This window comes from Sphaeramia orbicularis, chromosome 4, assembly GCF_902148855.1.
Source record: "Sphaeramia orbicularis chromosome 4, fSphaOr1.1, whole genome shotgun sequence".
Lineage (NCBI taxonomy): Eukaryota > Metazoa > Chordata > Actinopteri > Kurtiformes > Apogonidae > Sphaeramia > Sphaeramia orbicularis.
In genome coordinates, this window is record NC_043960.1 from 30,313,112 (window position 1) to 30,334,121 (window position 21,010).

Sequence of the window (21,010 nt, forward strand, 5' to 3'; positions counted from 1 at the left end):
CAAGATTTTCATTTTTTTTTTTACTTGATTGAAGATTTTTTTTTTCTTTTTTTTTTTTTTTTTTTGCTTAATTCAAGATTTTTTCCTTAACCCAAGCTAATTTTTTTTTTACTGTGTGACAATGAATTACCAGCTGAAATTCCAACTGTAAAACTGCATTGTTGTGGATCAGATTTAGCTGTAAAACTCTATGTCGGTAGGGGGCAGTAGAACCATATAATACAAACCAACCAACAAGACAAAACAGACGAAGAAGAATTGAACCGGAAGTTGTGTCGGATTGGAGCTGGGACTTGTTTGGTTGTAACTGTAGGAGATTCAGCTGGTAATTTGAGTTAAACAACATAGCTTTTTTTTCTAGCATTTTAACACGAGAAGCGGATATAAGTAGTGTTAGCCCGAACACGTACAAATGCTAAATAATGAGTATCACAGACCAAAAACAACCAAACAAGCCCAGTCTGAAGGAGATATGTTTCCAAGCTGTCAGGAAATATTTTACAACTCTGGGCAAGGAGGCTATTCTGGGTAAGTGGGAGAAAGTTGGTGAAATAAACACGGAAAGTTTACGAACTGTTATATTTATGGAACGGTAGCATAGCATAAGTAGAGTTAGCCCCAGTATTTGTCTATGGCAGGGGCGTCAAACTCATTTTAGTTCAGGGGCCACAGTAAGCCCAATTTGATGTGCAGTGGGCCGAACCAGTAAAATAATAACAGAATAACCTGTAAATAATGACAACTCCACATTTTTGTCAGTGTTTTAGGGCAAAAAAAACCCAAAACCATTACATTATGAAAATACTTAGTTTTATAAAGTATCCAAACCAAAAAGATGTGAATAACCTGAAAAAACTGAAATTTCTTAAGAAAAATAAGTGCAATTTTAACAATATTTATCAATTTATCATTTGTCCATGTGCATTATGGATCGGATCTACAAAGACACTGAGGCACTAAGGCAGAAAAGAGTTCAAATTGGGCTGAATATTCTTTAGACATTTCAGGTTGTTCATATTTGTTCAGGTTATTCACATTTTATTGTTACAGGATAGTTTGTAAATGTAAAAAGTATTTTAATAATTTAATGTTATTTTTTGCACTAAAACAAAGACAAAAATTTGAAGTTGTTAATTCAAGATTTTTTGCTTAATTCAAACTTTTTTGCTAAATTTAAGATTTTTTTTGGCTTAATTCAAGATTTTTTTTACTTAATTGAAGATTTTTTTTTTTTTTTGCTTAATTCAAGATTTTTTTTCCTTAATTCAAGCTAATTTTTTTTTTTTTTTTGCTTAATTCAAGATTTTTTTTGCTAAATTTGACTTTTTTTTTTGTTTAATTCAAGATTTTTTTTTTTTTACTTAATTTAAAATTTTTTTTTTTTTTTTGCTTAATTCAAGATTTTTTTTTTTTTACTTAATTGAAGATTTTTTTTTCTTTGCTTAATTAAAGATTTTTTGCAAAATTTAAGATTTTTTTTTTTTTTGCTTAATTCAACATTTTTTCCTTAATTCAAGCTAATTTTTTTTTTTTTTTTTTTTTTTGCTTAATTCAGTTCAAAAGTGTGGAATTTTTGCACTTTGTAAATTCATCCCAGGGGCCGGATTGGAACCCCTGGCGGCCACATTTGGCCCCAGGGCCGCATGTTTGACACCCCTGGTCTGTGGAGTATTAGCGTAAACCTAAGTCACAGGTACGAGGCCAAAAATAAACACCAGGTGAACGTTTATCCATCACAAGGTTTATATGGACCTGATAAATATTTCTGGAACTTCCAAAAGTGTGCTAACAAGCTGGTTTAAAATATTCCCATTACTTTATTAGGAAAAAAAACTTTTATGGTATTTACATGAGTGTTTTGTAATTTATCCCAGTTGACTGTTAATGAATAAACTGATGTTGACTGAAAAATGAGCTTCTCACAATTATCAAGCCAATATTATCAGTTTATTTCAATAGTTTGAACTACCAGCTCGTATTTTTTTCTATGACAACTGTCTGCACCCATGTTTGTAAAACACATAATAAAAATAGTCATATTTTGTCTATTTCTCTATTATTTAACTCTTTGACCCTTACGGCCAGTGCTAATATTATTTACACAACAAAATGTACTTTTTAAAACCGACCAATGAAAATATTATACATGAATAATATAGTCTACTTTCATTGAGCTATGTTTTCCATCTACATCTGACTTAATTATTGATATCAGATATTCATTAATTTTTAAAGGTTTTAAAGGTTTAAATGCTAGGTTTTGTCATAATGCCACCATGTTACAAATGGAAAAAAATAAATATATATTATGTGCTTCATGCCAAGTACATTTTTGTGTTGAATTCTTAAGTCCCACACACAAATGCTTCACAGGGTTAAAGCTTTAGGGCACAGGTGTCAAACATGTGGCCTGGGGGCCAAATCCGGCCCACCAAAGGCTTCATTCTGGCCCGTGGGATGAATTTGTGAAATGCAAAAATTACACTGAAGATATTACCGATCAAAGATGTTGGAATCATTTTAGGTTATTTCAATCCAAAGTGGGTCAGACCAGTAAAATACTATCATAATAACCTATAAGAAATGAAAACTGCTAATTTTTCTCTTCGTTTTAGTGTAAAAAAATGTGAATTACCTGAAATGTCTTAATAGAAGTATGTGGAATTTTAATAATATTCTTCCTGTTATTAAATGTTTTGTGTATGCGTAGATAAATTGTGATCTGTAAGTTATGATGCACATGTATAAATGATAAACTAAGGCATAATATTGTAACATTGCACTTATTTTACTAAAGAATTTTCAGGTTGTTTGTATTTATTCATGTTATGTTCAAGTACAGTTCGTAGATGTAAACATTTTCATAACAGAATTTTACTTTTTTCACTCAAAAGTTCTTATCGTATGATTTATATTATTTTACTGGTCCAGCCCACTTTCTATACTAGGGTGAACATGGCCCCTGAACTAAAATGAGTTTGACACCCCTGCTTTAGGGAAAAACACCATCTAGTGGAAATGCCATGTTTTTCCATTTACCGGATAAAGTGACACTATCTGGTGGAGTCATAAAATTGATCAGTTCCAAGTCAAAACCTCAGATTGACTTCCAGATATAACATAGATGTATTCTGCTTTATTGTAAGTGGCATCAAAACTTGCAGTTTGAATGGGTTTCAATGGCACATTTTTTGCATTAAACAACATGAATGTAACACTTGTTTTACGTAGTGTATGTTTATTTACTTCAGGAGATCTGTAAATAACAAGAGAATAAAAATACAGTTTTTCATGTGATCTGCATGAGCGGAGCCAAAAGTATGAATATGAAGAATGAAAAATGCATAAAATGTACATAACAGATGGTTAATGTAAGTAGAAGGTAATACTGTTGCACTATTTCATCTGGTGATGCTTAGCTAACTTCTACCACTGTCGTTTTAACTAAGTAATGTATATTAAATCTGCCTTCTGCTAATGTTATTGGTTTTTTTTTAATAACATTTATTTTTGTCTTCCAGTATTCAGTGTGATTAAGTAACTCTTCATTATGTGAACTGTTAGTGTATAAATGAACTATAATGTAATGTAACTATAAGTATAAGTTTTACTGTACTATGTGATAAATAAAAATACAGGTAAACATCTTTGACCTATACCCAGCCCCAGTCCGCTGTAATAACATCCCAACTGCACCTATGTGTCTGAACTTAGATCTCCCTTCGCCTCTAATAAAGGATCTTCTGTTTCATCTGACTGTGTGTCAACTGGATGAGCTGCAGCCTGCATTAAACCTCAAAGGTAAGAGGAGTCCAGGTGGAGGGAGGCAGTTTTCAGGTGTCTTTTTAATAGGGACAGTATCCTTGTTCCAAGCCAAGAAATTCATAAATAAGTTAAATAAGTGTCTTCACTGACCTCAAAGACTCACCAGATGTAGTCATCAGACAATGATTCAAATGCAGGATTCTCAGTGTCAATAGTTTTTGTCCTCAGTTTGGTATGTTGCTGCACATGACTACTTTTTCTTCAGTTAATATAATAATGATAATAACTGATGATACTACTACTACTACTATTACTACTACTACTACTACTACTAATAATAATAATACGAGGAATGTTTCCGTAGCACTTTTAAAAACAAGTGCTTTGACAGCAAACACAACAATCAGAATAGTAGTGAATGAAGCTGACAGGCAAATAAATGGAGAAAGGGGCCTAAAAACAATAAAGGCAATGGAATTTAAAAGCAGTGAGACAGAAGTCATAAAATCAGATCAGTATGAAAAAATACAAATACAAAATAAAAACAAAGCTAAAAGGAACATGAAAATTCACGAAGTAGCAAGTCTATAGAAACTCATTTTAAGAAATGAGTTAAAAGAGGTCACTGAGTCTGTACGTGTCCTTGGGCAGGTCATTCCACAGTCGAGGTGCTCAGACAGTAAAGGCCTGGTCACCTTTAGCTCTGGGACTCGACTGTGGAACGACCAAGAGTGTCCCAACTGAGGATCTGAGATCAGGAGCTGGCTTACAGGAGGTCTACAGTTCTGATGTGTAACTAGATGAGTTTAAAGGTGATCAGTAGTAGAAGCAGTTAGGGGATCTGAACTGTTAAATGAAGAGTGCCTTGAATCAGAAGACAACTACCTATGAACAGCTGCATCTTTTCATTATTGTAAACTTTACAATGACAAAACTTAAATCCTTCTGCACCGCATTACAAGAAGATATGTGAAGATTCACAGGTTTCACAACTCGATTTGATGACGATGACGATGTCTCAATCATGATGCATCTGTGAACTGAAACTTTCCCACGCTGCTGTAACTAATTTCCATTTGTTTTTCATCGTCTGTGTCTTAGGAATGTCAACCTACCCTGCATGGGCCTTTTTCCTAGAGGATTTACTTGGACCTAACCGTGTAGGTGAAGTGTCTCCTTTACTGAAACAAAGTATCTCCATTCATCTAGAGGCTAACTGTCCAATATCTCCTGTTTATTTTGTTTCAGTTGTTCGACTTTCAAACAGAAGAAAAAGCCAAACATGAAGTGATGAGAATGCTCTTTATACTGATACTCTATGGCTTCCAAAACAACTTCACTGTGAAGAACATGGCAAATCTAAACACTCCATCCTTCCTGTGGGCTGCAGCAAAATGTATCAAGCATTTTTCCATCTTGACCGCGTGTGAGCCTTTGAAAAAATTAACCACTGAGCAGCAGCCCGTTCTGGACCTCCTGGAGAAGGGCATCACAAGAGTTAGCGTATATACCTTGGATCTCTCAAAGATAGCACAAATTGGATTGTACGTCCTCCATCGGCTGTTGGACCATGGGGAGGCGAAAGAAATCATCGTTTATTATTCATGTCCCACAGCGTTGGCCTGGATTATCAATGGGAGGGGATCTCCGTATGTCCATAGTACCCAGACTCAAAACACCAAAGGAAGCTCTTCATCTCCAGCTGCTTCGACCAGTGCATGTGAATCTGGCTGTAGGACGGCGGGTGAACAGGGGGGTGAGGTCCCTCCCTGTAAACGCCCAAAGCTGGACTGTGCTTCTGAAGGTGTGCACAAAGCTGGAGAAACAAAGTACACTATAGACCCACAGGCTCTTTGTGAGGCCTTTGCTCCGTGTGACAGTCGGTCAGCTGCGGCCTGTCCAAGAGGGCAGATCGAGTGCCTGGAGGTCACCCAGTGTCAGCCCGAGGGCTTAGAGGTGATCAACTCCGCCCTGCCCACGTGGTTCTGCCTCCGCTCTCTGACTCTGCACAGTCAGTGTAAGTTTACTAATGAACACATTTTGTATGGATGTGATGAAAGTACATAACTGTAACCAAACTGTACATGCTTTCTCTGAACAGCCTTCATTGAATTGGTGGAGGAATATAAAGTGGAGTTTCATGTTGAAAACAGTCCTCTGGTTTGTAATAAGATGAATAGTGTTCTCTATTTCCAGCCACCTTCAAATACACAGATGTGCTGAGTCTGGTGAGAGCCCTGAAGCAGCTGTCTGAGAGCTCCAGCAGCTGTCTCACAGAGCTGAACATCAGCGTCCTGCCCTACACCGAACTCATCGGGATGCTGCTGGATGCAAGGCCCAGCCTGGTGTCTCTGCATGTGGAGATCCACACCATGCTGTGGATGCCACATGTCACTGCGCCCGTGTTTGCAGAGCCAGACACGTCAGGTGAGGATGTAACAATGACCACTGCTCCACAGTAAAGTGATGATGTTCTATCAAAAATAATAAATGCATCTGAAAAAACTGTTGCATCATGCTGTTTCCAATCAGGGCAATTATTTAATATAAAAAAGCCTAAACTTTTACTTCCTGGATCTCAGGAGGTTATGACCCACCAGACACCGCAGATGTAGGGTTTATGGCGGAACATTTCCCCTGGAAGAAGATTATTATTAAGGATGTTTATTTGTCATTATATGTTGTACAAGTGGACATGAAACATACAGAAACACATGTCACACTGCAGACTAAGGGCCTGATCTACTAAGATCTCAAATAACAGGCGCAAATGTCCTTGCTTGCACTAATTTGCAGTGAAGTTGCTCTTTTTCCACACAGAGGGGTGGATAGGTATTTCTCTGTTGTTTTTCAGTAGTAAAGTCTGTTATTAGTGAAATAAATAGCTTCTCTCTGTATGTTGCTCTGTATGGCAAATGAAAACTTTAAAGGTTGTGGGTATGATAGAAAACCCTCTGCATCAGTGCTTATATAGCCAGTGAGAGAGAGAGAGGCCTCTCAGTCACAGTGTTGTGCTAAATACAGACACCAAATCAGCCACCGCAATCAGTTTCAGGTTTGGTAAATCACATTGCGCGTGCTAAATGAATATTTGCATCTGCTCCTCCCAATAATTTTGCACGCTCTGGCAGAAATGCCCATATTGCATATTCATCCAGGCAAACACGCTAAATGGGTTGCATGAGCTATTTTTCCCTTTTGAGATGCGCAACCCTCGGTGCATCCTGTTGGTAGGTCAGCTTCAGTGTGTTTTTGTGTGCGCAGTCAAGTTTGCACATGTTTTTACATGCTCAAACCTTTAGTAAATCAGGCCCTAAGAGCAGTGGGCTGCCATGTCAGGCACCTGGGGAGCAAAAGGGGGGTTAAGTGCCTTGCTCAAGGGCACATCAGCCAACAGTTTCTCTCCTGGGGAACTGAACCCACAACCCTTCGTTCACTTGCTGATTCTCCAACCGTCTAGCCCAGGGGTGGGCAACTCTGGTCCTCTAGGGCCAGTATCCAGCATGTTTTACATATTTCCCTCCTCCAGCACACCTGGTTCAGTTCATGATCAGCTCATCACCATGCTCTGCAGAAGCCTGATAACAATGTAATGGCTTCCAGGTGTGATGGTAGAGGGAAACATCTAAAACATGTAGGATACCGGCTGTCGAGGACTGGAGTTGCCCACCCTTGGTCTGGCCCACGGCTGTCGCTGAACACTGCACAAAGTGACTGTTGTGTGTCCTTGTGTGAGCAGAGCTGCCCCTACAGAGGTTGACAGTTAAACTGACTGAGTTCCAGACAGATCTGCACTTCATCACATCTGTGCTGAGGCGTTCTCCACATCTGTCCTCACTTCACATAGCAGGACTCAGACTGTCGGGTGACGTCTCTCAAAGCCAACTCCTCTCCGTTCTCTCAGGTAACGTTTCATAGTTACTCACCAGTGCGAGCAGGGACGCTGGTCTACTGTTCTGTGTTGATGGTTCGAAGGTTTGACTCATATTGTCGTTCACCATCAGTGTCAAATCAGAGGTTGAAGAGTCTGAACTTGGAGGACATGAACCTGGCTGACTGTCTTCCTGACATTCTGCATCTGCTTAGAAACTCCATACTGGAAGGTAACATGACCTGTTACTGGTAACAGGATTTCCCCAAAACAAATCCCAAAAGCTACAGTTGAAATTAGAAGTTGATGCTGACTTTTATAGTGTTTTATGTATATTTTTAGTGTGACTGTATGGCTGTGATTTCTGTTTTGTGTTACTTCTGCTGCTGCTGTCTTGGCCAGGACACTCTTGAAAAAGAGATTTTTAATCTCAGTGAGCTTTTTCCTGGTTAAATAAAGGTTAAATTAAAAAAAAAAATACACACCTTGGCCTGTTCTGTTTTTCACCAAAGAGCAGTTCAGTTACTGATCTACTGTTCATCCGTTCTCTTAAAGCAGAAATATTGGCAGAACTTATGTCATGATTATAGAATTTGGGCCAAGTCTAGATTGTTCTTTTTCCTTTCGTCTCAGAGCTGAATCTTAATGACTGCCGACTTCTTGAGACGTGGACCAACAAGGAGGAGAGTCTCCTGCAGCTGGTGTCGGCTCTGACCACCGTACCGACTCTCCACACACTGGGCTTGGCTCAGAACCGCCTCGGTAAGCACATCCTTCCTCACCAGGCCATTTGTCATATTGGAATTAATACAGAACCTCTCTGAATCCTTTTTACAGCCTCTATTAGCCCTAAAATCCTACTAACAGCAATAATTTATATAACAAAAAAAACCATTAGTACACTTACAGTAAGGTCTGTAAGTGTCCGTACACCACCACAGCAAAATGAAGCAATCAAGATGTGACTGAAGTGTGGAATTTCAGCTTTAATTTAAAGAATTTAGAGAGGAAAAATTACTACATTTGTATTACTGTACAAATATTCATGGACCTGACTGTATGTGAAGGCCCAGGTAAAGAACATGAGACCAGAACAAAGCTCGGGGAAAAAAAACATTCCTTGTTTCTAACTAGAAGTCTGTTTTGTTTTTGTTTTTTTAGTGAGAGTCAAGTGAAGTCAGGATTTTTCAGTTTTGTCATATTTGATGCTTCCTGGTGCCCTCTTCAACACAAAGACCTGTATCTCTGCGTTCTGTCACAGGAATAATCTCTAAATCAAATGTTTCTTCAGTGTGAACTTATCTTCTGCCTTCGTCAACAGCCAAGAACGTGTATGTCCTGACAGAACTGTTCTCAGGATCATCACCGAGCTCACTGAAGAAGCTCAACATCAGGTAAAAACTACACACACACACACACACACACACACACACACACACACACACACACACACACACCATGTTCTACTGGGGTAAAGTCATTGACATGCTGATGATGTGAACAGCAGGTACGTCAGAAACAGAGCATCATTTCCACTGAGAAATAACCAGGACAGTATATGGATAAAGTTATTTAGACTACATGTGCTAGGAAACACATTGTGGATTCAATGAAAATGTAAAGTCCAGCTCAGATGAAACTTGCAACTTGAAATTGCTCCAACGCTGCTACAAGATACTGTTAAATGTATTTTTCAATGTGTATGAATATATATTTGTAAAGTTTTATCATAACTACACAATCCTACAGTTTACTTCAGTGGATTATAGTTGAAAAGCATCGTTTGTGTATTCAGTTGTAGTGAAATGAAGTCAATACATGTTTGTATCAGTTTGTCCTGCATTTATTAGACAGTTTTACTCACTGGTTACTTTGCACATGAAGTGCAGTCCTTGAGCTTTGGTTGTATTTAATTTGTTGTCTGTATGTAACTTGATTGAGATGTTGGTCACACCTTCAGTGTGGAGAAGACAAACTAAGCAATGTACTGAAGGTGGAGGCAGTGGCAAAAAAACATTTTAGTCACCGAACAAACGGCTTGAGAAAACTGTATGTAGGATATTTTCAGTGCTTCACCTCAGGCGCTACTGGTTTATTGCTGCCTGGACTGGTTAGTTTTGTGTTGTTGTTAGTGTTTTAACGTGCCAGTTTGGACCTTAGCTAACTAACTAACTGTGAAAGCAGCAGTAAACAACAGTGTAAATTAGAAGAAGATTGTGTTTTCAAAAAACAGTTGGGAAGGACTGTCTGAAAGTAGGTTAAATGGCCTAAAGCACTGTGAATGCAGCCTATTATGGGTGTTTTCACACCAGCAGCCTTTAGTCCATTTGAGTTGAACCATAGTGTGGGCTGTTTGGTCAGGTGTGAACACAGTAATTGTGTTTGGGTGTAGTCCCAATTGAACAGTTTGTGTTGGAATATGATCCAGCCTCTATCTGATCCAACTACCAGGTGAGTTGGAGACAAACGCCTCCTGTAGCCAAGTGTCCTTTGCATGTTGAGATGATGTTTAGAATGAAAACAGCTCATATAGTAGCAGTGAGGAGCTGGAAAATGTTTTTCATGCAGAAATCTGCACTGGTCCAGAACATCGGACACTCGTCCTGTATGTAATTTCTTACTCGATCCCAGACACATGAAAAGAATCCAAGGAAAAGTCCACCAAGTTTACAAAATTGTCAACTTATTTGGACCAGAGCAACTAACCTACAGGTGTAAAAACCACCTGTAAACTAGTACTTTTTTTTTTTTACAGTGTTTGTTAGGGATGCAACGGTACTGGGGAAAACGTGTACCGTTTGGTCCACCCTGCACGGGACAATCTGCCCTTATGGACCGCAGGTTTTTGGTTTTGCAATTGATTTTACGTTGGCGCTTTATATACTGCTCTCTCTCTCTTCCCTCTCTCTCTCTCTGGACTTGCATGTGAGCATGCAGTGCAGGGAAGCCCCTCCCCTCAGTGAGAGACAGCCCACAGAGAAGTGGCTTTAGACTCAACACTCCTCAGAGTCCTGCACAGGTCCACCACTTTTCTAAAACCGGCACCCACCTGTACCTGACCTGACCCATGATTTAACACACTGTCTACACAGTAACTCACTTTTTGGTTCTGTGACACGCTATTACAAGGAAATGTGTACAGTAGATAACTATGGTGTTTTCATACCGCCGTTTTCTTTTACATCCCTATGCAGAACAGGAATTTATTTACTTAAAAAAAAAGCCCCCCTTTGGGCCTTATGTGTGCACATGCCTGTTTTATACGACTGTATACAAGTAGTCAAGGAATAAGAAAGGGTTCTATTGTTCAGTACAGAATGTGTTATTTTATTCAGTACAGTGATAGAATTTGCTCGTACTGTAAAATTCAGTTTTTGCTGACAAGCAAAATAAAAAATATAATTTTGGGAGAAAAAAAAACTGTTCTCTTTAGGCAAAAAACACGTACAAAACCATGGCCCAAAAACCGAGGTATGTACCAAACCATGGGTTACCTGTACCGTTGCACCCCTACTGTTGGTGCTTACTCCACCCACAGCAGTACATTGCTAAGCTTTGTGTGTTGGTGCTTGTATGAACATCTTCATCTACTGGATGTAACAGACTGGTGCCTCTTACATCGTCTCCTAAAGTTAACACGTTTTAACCTCTGTATTTCTGTCCCGAACAGTTCCAACTTCATTCAGCCCACTGACCTGCTCCACTTTGCGAAGAGACTGAAGAAACACCACCCTCCCCACCGGCTGACCCTGGACCTGAGGAAAAACCCCGGGGATCGAGACCCAGACATGTGGATGGCTGCTCTGAAGAAGCTTAGGCCGTTCTGCTTCCTCATGGTTGAAGGATGGATTTCCACAGACACGATGGCCGACCACATCAGTAACATGTGACCTAAGTGGAACCCAAGTATTTAACACTCCTATGGGAGTGAAAAGGTCTGTAAAGAGTTCATACTTTTTATTTCAAAGTATGTCATTTTGACAGAAGACGGACTATGGTCAGTTTAAGTTCAGTTCACAGTAGATCGACGTGTAAACATTGCAGTATTGTTCACAGGAAATTGACACAGATTTAATATTCTAAGAGACAATATTTTAAATCAGATTTTCTACTGTTTAGATTTTAGGAGCTTCTTCTTGTCAACAAGAGAGTTCACAGTTAGAAAATAAAGCAGAATCCAGTGTTCGTTTGACATTTGAATCATTTATTAAACCAACGTCCGTTACACTTCCAGAGTCTCCTCTCAGACAGAGTGTGAGTGACAGTGGACATTAAGATACAACTGAAAAAGCTGGACGGTGAGGTGGGGTGAGGGAGCGGTCAGAACGCAGCTGTCTCACACCTCAACATGGTCGTCGTACTTCAGAAGCACAGCATGGACACTGACTAGTTCATCATTAGTAGGAACCAAGTAAAAAACGGTCAGAAAAATGGATTAAAAAGAGCTTTGTCTTAATCTTAGTGGATTTGTTTAAAGCTAAATACGGTAACACTTTTCAGTAAATTCACTTGTATATTCTCATGTTTTAGTAAAAGTCAAGTTGAGAGTGACGACCCGATGTCTGCATGCTAATTGGTTGATTTGTTGGGTCAATACAGGACAGCACTGCAGTCTAGTCTATCTACAACCATCTCTTACAGAAAACAAAGACGCTTTCACAAACACACCTCAGACACACTCATATATACTGTATCTTATAGACGTCTCATTCACTAAAGTGGTTTTACAAGAAAACATGTCTGTTTTCATACTCCATCAAGAGGACATATCACAGGAGTTCATTTGTGTTTATTTAATTGTCTCATTTTTAATATGCTGATGAATATCAAACTGAAATATTTGTAGAAAATGTCTCAATTTACAACTATATAGAAATGTTAGATGTAATGTAACAGTACCTGTGTTTGTACAAAGCTTTTAAAAAGTTGCAAAAAAGATGCAAAGTATATGTTTTATGGAGGCTATAGTCCATATTACACATGACAGTAGCAGAACTTTTTTTTGCAGATGGAATAATCTTTGCAAAAATGAAAAAAAAAAACCAACACACTTAAATATTTGTTTTGTTAAAGATGCACTACAGCCTAGAGATCAGAGAAACTGTCATTCTGTGAAAAGTCAAACTGTTTAACCCTTAAAGACCCTAAACAACTACCAGCAACCAAAATCATCTACTGATCCACTAATACTAAACTTTATCATATTGCAGAAGAAGTCACTTTTTCTTCAGTTTTCCCTGTTTTGATATAATAGCCTTTGAATTTACTCCGAGCTTTTATGAACAGCTACTTGATCAATAAGCTAAACATAGGAAAATATCAGATTTTCACTGAGGATAATATAATAAATGGTGATCAACCACTTATGAAATGTTAAATATAGAAAAAAATTCATCTGGAAGTCACCACAAAAAAAACAGTTCTGGGTCTTTAAGGGTTAAGTCCGACTTTTCCTCCAGCAAAAATCTCCTCTTGTTGGAGTATGAATCAGACAAACAAATACTGGGCATTAAAAATACTTGAACCTGTGGAGTCCACAGATTGGTCAAAAATGAGCTCAAATTTGTCGCTTGCAGACGAGTCGATGTGAGGAAGTTCATATTTTATCAAGACTGAAAATAAAAAAAAACACAGAAAACGGAAAAAACCCCACCCTGTTACATTAACCTCCACAGCAGTTTCCACTGTTACATATGGTGCCTTTTCCTCTTGTTTCTGTATATACTTTTTTTTTTTTTTACATCGTCTGTACAGTGTCAATGTACATGTTATCTATGTGGAGTGTGTATGTCAGAGTGAGTGAGCTGCACATCACACACACACCGATGCAGTCTCTTCACAAAGAAAAAGGCTCATTTGGCCAAAGTTGAACTGTGAGTGTGAGACTTCAGTGTGATCTGGACCGTTAAGGTGGACTCTGTCAGGACGGCCCGTACATGTGTATGTGTGTGTGTTTCCATGGAGCGTTCACAATCATCCTCTTAACATGTCACAAAAAACCCAAAACGAACCATTACAGCAAGACTCGCACATTCACACGCACATGTGACCTATCAATATCGAAAACCACACACTCCCGTCGCACATTCATGCCTTTATACACAAACATACACTTATGTGCCGTAACAAAAACGCACACTGGAGCCTACGATACAATATCTCAAGGAGGCATTAAGGACGTTTCCTCAAATAAATATAAATAAATTAAATCATATAAAAACAATGGGTTAAAAAACATAGAAATTCTGTTAAATACAGCCAAAAATCTCAAATTAATACAACAAATAACAGTACTTGCTTATTGACAAAGACTGTAGAGATGCAAGAGATGGGTACGTATTTGTAAACAATGACAGACAAAGACAGACACGCACGCACACTGGTAGACACATTCACAATCATTAGTGGGCAGAAAGGCCTGTTGGGGTTGAAGTGGGTGGGTGGGTATGAGTGTGGACGGATCATGTTGCCCTGTGGGGTGCAATGTGGGGACTGTGTGGGACCTGCTGAGTCCCTTCCATGCTGTTTATCGTCCATGGCCTGTAGTGGCAGTGCTGCTGCATCCCTTCTACTCTATCTGCTGCTCATGGACGGCTGTGGTCAGTGGGTACAGTGACAGGGGGCGGGACAGCACCAAATACTGTGGCAGAGTGGACGGACGTCACCAGAAGCCTTCACGCCAAGGCTGTAGTTCCATCCGTTAAGAGATATTTACATCGTTGGCTGAGGTTTAACCAATGAGTTAATGAAAACATCTAGTGTTAGGTTGGGTTAGCCTTCTGTTTTAATGACTGTCCACTCATGTGTTAAGTCTTCAAACATGGACACCAAAATCCACCTGATGCTAGAGCAAACTAATGCTAACTAGCCACCACGCTCACATTACCCCCTCTTCCACGAGATTCCCTGGTATTTGTATTACCAGGAATTTATTTACCTGGTTAAACAAGTGGAAAAGGGGCTAATATTTCTGCTGTGCACATTTATTTTCTAGACAATGTTAACCGCTACATCACTGAATATTATGAATGCTAGCAATTGTCACACTGTTTTACCATCATTTTTTTCATAATCAGCTAAAATAAGGTTCATTGAATGTGTTTTCTGCACGAACCCTAGTCTCATATAGGTGTTAGTTTGCATTGGCTAATCTGACAAAAATTTTCATAGAAATTTGTAATCAACCGAAATGTTATGTGTGACCAAAATCTAGCGTTTGCTTAATTTTGGACTTTTTTCTATTTGTATTGGTGGAAGCCTACACCTCATTCATTATTAGGCATTAAAATTCCACCTAGTACCCACAAACGTAACAGTGTAATATATTTGATCAAACTGGTTCCTCTAATAATGCTATAAGGGAGGGAAAAATGTCAAAAAGCAGCATTTCAAAAAGGTGTTTTGTTTTTGGCTTCTGGATGATGTCTTGATGCCAAAATGTGTTGAAGTATATTTGTTTATAGGTCTAACTTGACCATGACATGACAATAAATTTTTTATATTTCCATCACCCTTGACAGTATTTGTGCCTTATTATTACATTACTAGCCATAGTCACATTAAACAAAAACAAATACAGCCTAAATTAGCCTAATATTAAATACCTCCAATTCATTTACAAGTAAAACCAAACACAAATGGTTTATGGCTAGCATGTTTAATTAGCTATTTTTATCAGCATTAATTTGGGATTTTTGGGGGTATTGTTTTAGCCATATCCTCCTGAGACCCAGCGATGCATTTTTGTCCTCTGTATGGGACAAAACTTTCAGTTTTACCTAAAAAATGGTGTCCATTGCAAAGGACATTCCATTAAAAAATAAAGAAATAAAAATACTTGTAAAAATGTATCTAAAAAAAAACGACTGCATAATGCAGTTTTCCAATCAAGACAATTGTTTAATGTAAAAAAGCTAAAACTTTCACTTTCCTGGGTCTAAGGAGGATATGGGGGGGATATTTTACGTGTTCAGAAATTCCCAAATATCAGACTAGAATGCAGAGAATGTTTCCTCTAAATCCTTCTCACAATCATGTGCACTGAACGGCATGAATGAAAATTAGCATAGAGATTAGCATTAAGACTTTACACCTGCTAGCAATGATAATAGTGTACAACACTGAGATGAGGATGAGCATAACTCGTTTGTTTTCCTCATATTCATGTAAACTTGATTAATATTATCACAAGGATTAGCATTAGATTAGCATTTGTTTGTTGTGTTTGTGAATGTGGGTATATTGGATGTTTTTGTTGAATTCAACAACTGGTTGTCTGTAAACTAAACTGCCTTATGGGGGTAAATAAAGTAGTTTGAATTGAATTAAATTAAGACTCCATATAATATGATGTTAGAATTGTGCGAACACTCCAAATAGAGAGTACAGAGCTTTGCACATTTTAGTGTCCATGTTTTCATCACCTGACAGCTCTCACACACTGTTACTGTCCTTTTAAAACTCATCTGAAAACTGACTTTAGATGAGTTTTACTGTTAAATTGTTTCATGGCTTTAGTCGGAGCACAGTTTTACCACGTCTGGTCTGTCCCACGCTGAACGCCGACACTGTAAAACCTTAATCTGCCAGTGTCAGTGGGAGAATCACAGGAGGACGTACCTCGGTGCTGCTCCAGCTTTGACCACGCTTTGGCAGTGTAAAACATGTCGAGGGCAGCTGACGCAGCGTTACAACGGCTCTTCGCCTCTTAACCTGGTGTCGAAAGCGACCTGGATCAAACAGACGTGATAAAGTACAGAGAGGATGGACCGGTTTGGCTTTATATCTGGTGAAAAAACCCTAGAGGCGTCGCAGACCTTCAATATGTGTGTCGTGTGTGACACTAACTACTGTGACAGAAAGTTTACAGTATGTAATCAGTGATATATTCTTGCTTTGTGTTAGATGGTATCGTACACTGCAGATGGTGAAATTCTCTGGCTAGATTTGTGTGTACTGTAGCTTGCATGTTTGTGTGTGCTAATGTTTGTGTGTATGTGCGAGTGTGTTAAGCAGGGGAAAGCAAAAGTCCTTTGTTTATATAAAATGAAACAAACTCCATAAGACTGATCTCAAATCAACTGCTGAGGTCTAACGGTGAATTAAACCATGGACATAATGAAATCATGAGATCCCTGCTTATTCCCAGATTGTGTGTTTACACTAGATCCATGTATGTGAAGGCACACACCGTACTGATGTCGTATGAAAATCTCAACGCCAGTGTTGGTGTCTCTCCTGTGGAAATGTCAGTTAAAGGATTAGATCTACAGAAATAGAAAAATTATGCCACACATATTGAAACCAGCAGATTACAAAATCAAAATGCACGATAAGAAAAAAACAAAAGGAAAACAAAAAACAAAAGCACAAGGCTGTTGTTAGAAGTTCCAGAAAGTAAAGGTGCTGGAGATGTCAGGTAATCACCCAGCAGCAACAATGTGCATGTGTTCTGTGGGAGTGAGAGGGAGCCTGGCCGGGGTGAGGGGGGTTTGGAGGAAGCACAGGGGAAGCTGGGAGTTAAATGTACTACAGATGGTGTGTATGTGTGTGTGTTCGTGTGTGGTGGGGGGGCTATAGGATTCCGTCCATGAAGCTGGTGTCCAGCCGCTGGATGAGCACCCGGATGAAGGACATCTCCTTGCGGGTGTTCTCGAAGATCACCCTGGGGTCGTCAGACTGGCAGCGCAGACAGTTGGGAGCCATAACCATGGCCAAGTTGTTTACATCCATCTTGGTGATGATCACGTTGGCCGGCTGGGCGAACACCTGCACACGCAACGAACGCGTCAGAGTGAGGAGATGAAAACACTGGTCTACAATGCTTTTGAAATTATCTGCCTCAGAGATTAAATGTGATAAATCTTACATACTTTAACTCATAAAGACCCAAAGATCCACAGACAACCAAAACCATCTACTGATCTAAACTGTTTAATACCTGTTGATCCACTAATTCTATCAATACATGGAAATAACTGGTGTAAAATGAAATTCATCTTTTCATGGTCATCACATATGACCCATTTGGACTTTCAGGGACTCTGTAATTACTGTGTCTCTATTTCGGAAATAATAACCTTCATCTTTAATCTGAGCTTTTATGAACATCTACATCAGGGGTCTCAAACATGCAGCCTAGGGGCCAAATGTGGCCCACCAAAGGATCCAATCCAGCCCCTGGGATGAATTTGCAAAGTGCAAAAGTCCCACAGTCAATGCTGTGAACTTATCAGGTTCAGGTTCCACATACAGACCAATATGATCTACAGTAAAATAATAACAGCATAAAAACCTACAAAAAATAATGACTCCATAACTCCATATTTTCTTCTTGGTTGGATGTGATAATAATGACAACTTCATATTTTTGTCTTTGTTTTAGTGCAAAAAATAACATTAAATTATGAAATTATTTACATTTACAAACCATCCTGTAACAATAAAATGTGAATAACCTGAACAAATATAGTTTTTTCAGGTTATTCACAATTTTTTTGTTTGGATAGTTTATAAAAGTAAGTATTTTCATAATTTAATGGGGATTTTTTTTGCACTAAAACAAAGACAAAAATTCTGAGTTGTCATTATTAGGTTATTATGCTATTATTTTACTGGTCTGGCCCACTTCTGATCAAATTTAGCTGAATGTGGCCCCTGGACTAAAATGAGTTTGAGACCCCTGATCTACATGATCAGTAAATTAAACTTAAAAAAATATTTGAGTTTCACTGAAAATTCACAAAATACCATTTATTACAATAAACGGTGAAAAATCACTTAAGAAAGGTTAAATAGAGGAAAAAATTGATTTGGGGTCTACCACAAAAATCACACTGGGTCTTTATGGATTAACAAGATAAATTTGAAAACAAACGACAGAAGTACTGGTTAACTGATGTCTTGAATGTATGTGATAAAGTGTTATACATACAGTGGTGGCAAAACGTTTTTGTTCATCCCATGTATTTGTGATATATTGCATTAAGAACCTTAAGTCATTAAACTCTGCCAAGTATTGTTCCATTCTCCAAATCCACAAGTTTCCTTCTGCACATGCTCTGTTCCATCGAGGTCTAAACTGGATGTTTCAACAAATTAATGAAACACGTCCATGTTGAAACTGTCAAGAATTTAGTTTCATTATTTTTTCTTGTGAACAATCAATGAAATGAAATAATTTGCATTTTTTTTGTGTCTGTCTAATGCAGCCACACTTTTCGAAACACAAAAGACTTTTTCCATGAATATTTCCTGATAATATTTGAGATTGTGTTTTTTGCACTATAGTATACATTAGTTTATGTACATTTATACAACAGATTTATAAATCTTCTACTAGAAAGAATCTGAAAAGTGTATTTAATTTTTCTTTTTTAATGAGTCACTCTTGGTTAATTTCACTACTTTTACTCTGAGGGTATTTTACTTGTAGACTAGTGAAATATGAGGGGTTTCAATTAAGAAGCTCCTCTTGTGAGATAAAGGAGATGCTTCAAAATATTCACTAAAATCAACAGGTCATGCCAAATTGACAAATCCCTGTTTTTACATGGACCAGTCCATAAAGTTTCTTTTCTTATTCCATTCATTCTTTACAGTGAGCAGCAGCAGGTAAAAAGACTCAGTAATAATCATTATTACTTCCACCAAGGAGGTTATGTTCTTGCTGGGATTGGCTTGTTTGTCTGTCTGTGTCCAAGATAACTCAAAAAGTTATGGATGGATTTGGATGAAAATTTCAGGAAATGTTGATACTGGCACAAGGAACAAAAGATAAAATTTTGGTGGTGATCGGGGGGAGGCGGCGGGACTGATCTGTCTTGGCGGGGGTCTGCGCTCTCCGAGTGCTTTTCTAGTTAAAAAACGAAATTCCCAGACAAATCTGACATCAGATAATCAACAAGTTATGAGGCCAGTGGGTGCTCGATGTGTCTCTACAGTGACAAACACTTCTCTGTTCTTTCTTTGATTCCTATTATATTCCTGCTGTCACAATGTAACTCTCACTATCCATCCATATTCTCCTGGAGTGAAAATAACTTCAAAACTGGTAACTTGGCAAAGCAAAGAGACATAATAGATCCATGAGATGAAGCAGGGGGTTTTAAGGGGTCTGTAAAGAGCCGATGACGTCAGGGCTCATCTTTAACCTGTTAAACCCTGGGTCGTTTATGTCCAGTTGGAATCATTTTAATGTCACACAAAAACTACATCAGGCAATAGCAGAACGTTAATAATTCATATAAAACAAAGTTATGATCAGAAAAGAGCAAAGATAAGGCAATACATAACCATTGCTTCATAATGTGATATTTGTTTTTTGCTCCTCTTTGGCTCGTTTAGTGAGTTTTAGCAATACAGAAATAATACTTGTACTGTTGGATGTACTTAGTGTTCGCTTGGCAGTTTGCAGAGTTGGTGTTATGTTTATGAAATTATTCATGACATACACTGGTCTCAGACTGTTAGCTCGTTTTCAATATTTGCCCATTTATGTGCTTGTTCTTTGGATTGTCCTCTGTTTTCTGAAAAGTGATGTTGTTGAGCTGTTAACTGACATTCTTCTGGTTACGTGGATGTATAGTGTGTGTATATTGCTACAAGTCACAAATAGTATTACCATGGCAACCCGGACAGAACTGGCTTAAGAGGCTACGATAATGACAGGGAAGAGACCATTAGGTGACATTAGCTTTGGCCGGTGACTGTGTGGTTACCTGTAGGAAGCGGATGAGGTAGCAGAGCACCAGTTTGTTGATGTGCGGCAGCCCCAGCACCACGTTGACGGCTGCCTCTGGGTTGTCATAGTGACTGATACACTCCTCGTAAAACTCATGAGGGATCAGTGGCTCCTCCAGCTCCCTGTACCAGAGCTTCAGCAGAGACGCTGCACACACAAAAACACATGCAGATTAAGACCAACCTGCTCCTCATAACTGCAGAACCAGGACCACAGGGTCAGGGTTTGACCAGCAGGTCTGTTCAATGTGAGCGTGGGACTTACCTGGGATGTGTGGGTCTTCCAGTCCTGTAGGAATTTTCCACTGATCTACCTGCAGCTTGAGGGCATTTACTTCGTCTATGTCTCCTGGTACCCTAGGGGTCAGAGGTCACAGGCTGGTTACAGTTTGGTCCAACAACGTAGAATATAAACTTAACCTATAGATGATTCTACATTTCTGTTTCCAGATATTACAATAAGTGAGATTATGGTCTGGTTTCATCTTTCTTGCAGTCTATGGACAGTTTTATTATTCCATGGTAGTCCAATTGTTTGTTTCTCATTTATCCATCCATTTTTTGAACCACTTAGAACTCGTGAGGGTGGTGGAGGTAGGGTAACCCCTGGACATGTCACCAGTTCATTGAAGG

At 38.7% G+C, this 21,010-nt stretch overlaps 2 protein-coding genes across 3 annotated transcripts in view; one reads left to right on the plus strand and one right to left on the minus strand.

Annotated features, from left to right (window-relative positions):
- The first annotated feature begins 285 nt into the window (after positions 1–285).
- On the plus strand, positions 286–12,247 carry lrrc41 (leucine rich repeat containing 41). 2 transcript variants are annotated; one of them, XM_030132259.1, is made up of 10 exons: positions 286–528; positions 3,715–3,801; positions 4,867–4,925; positions 5,014–5,782; positions 5,962–6,192; positions 7,505–7,669; positions 7,770–7,868; positions 8,270–8,398; positions 8,958–9,030; positions 11,307–12,247. In XM_030132259.1, the coding sequence occupies exons 1-10, from the start codon at positions 423–425 to the stop codon at positions 11,524–11,526; spliced, it is 1,938 nt and encodes a 645-aa protein (XP_029988119.1). In that variant the 5' UTR covers positions 286–422; the 3' UTR covers positions 11,527–12,247. The 2 variants fall into 2 exon arrangements, with proteins under 2 accessions (XP_029988119.1, XP_029988120.1); XM_030132260.1 differs by having other exon boundaries at positions 408–528; positions 3,738–3,801.
- Positions 12,248–15,867: 3,620 nt separating this feature from the next.
- Positions 15,868–21,010, minus strand: part of arhgap39 (Rho GTPase activating protein 39) — a 112,551-nt gene continuing 107,408 nt past the window's right edge. The window contains exons 9-11 of the mRNA XM_030132258.1: positions 20,643–20,734; positions 20,356–20,525; positions 15,868–17,404 (exon numbers count right to left, since the gene is read on the minus strand). Of these exons, the coding sequence (XP_029988118.1) occupies positions 17,210–17,404; positions 20,356–20,525; positions 20,643–20,734 (457 nt within the window). The 3' untranslated portion in view covers positions 15,868–17,209. The remainder of the gene's footprint in view (positions 17,405–20,355; positions 20,526–20,642; positions 20,735–21,010) is intronic.

Coding starts and splice junctions, on each gene's coding strand:
- lrrc41 (XM_030132259.1), top strand. CDS start 423: ATGAGTATCACAGACCAAAAACAACCAAACAAGCCCAGTCTGAAGGAG. Junction 4,926..5,013: donor ATTTACTTGGACCTAACCGT/GTAGGTGAAGTG, acceptor ATTTTGTTTCAG/TTGTTCGACTTTCAAACAGA. Junction 5,783..5,961: donor TCTGACTCTGCACAGTCAGT/GTAAGTTTACTA, acceptor CTCTATTTCCAG/CCACCTTCAAATACACAGAT.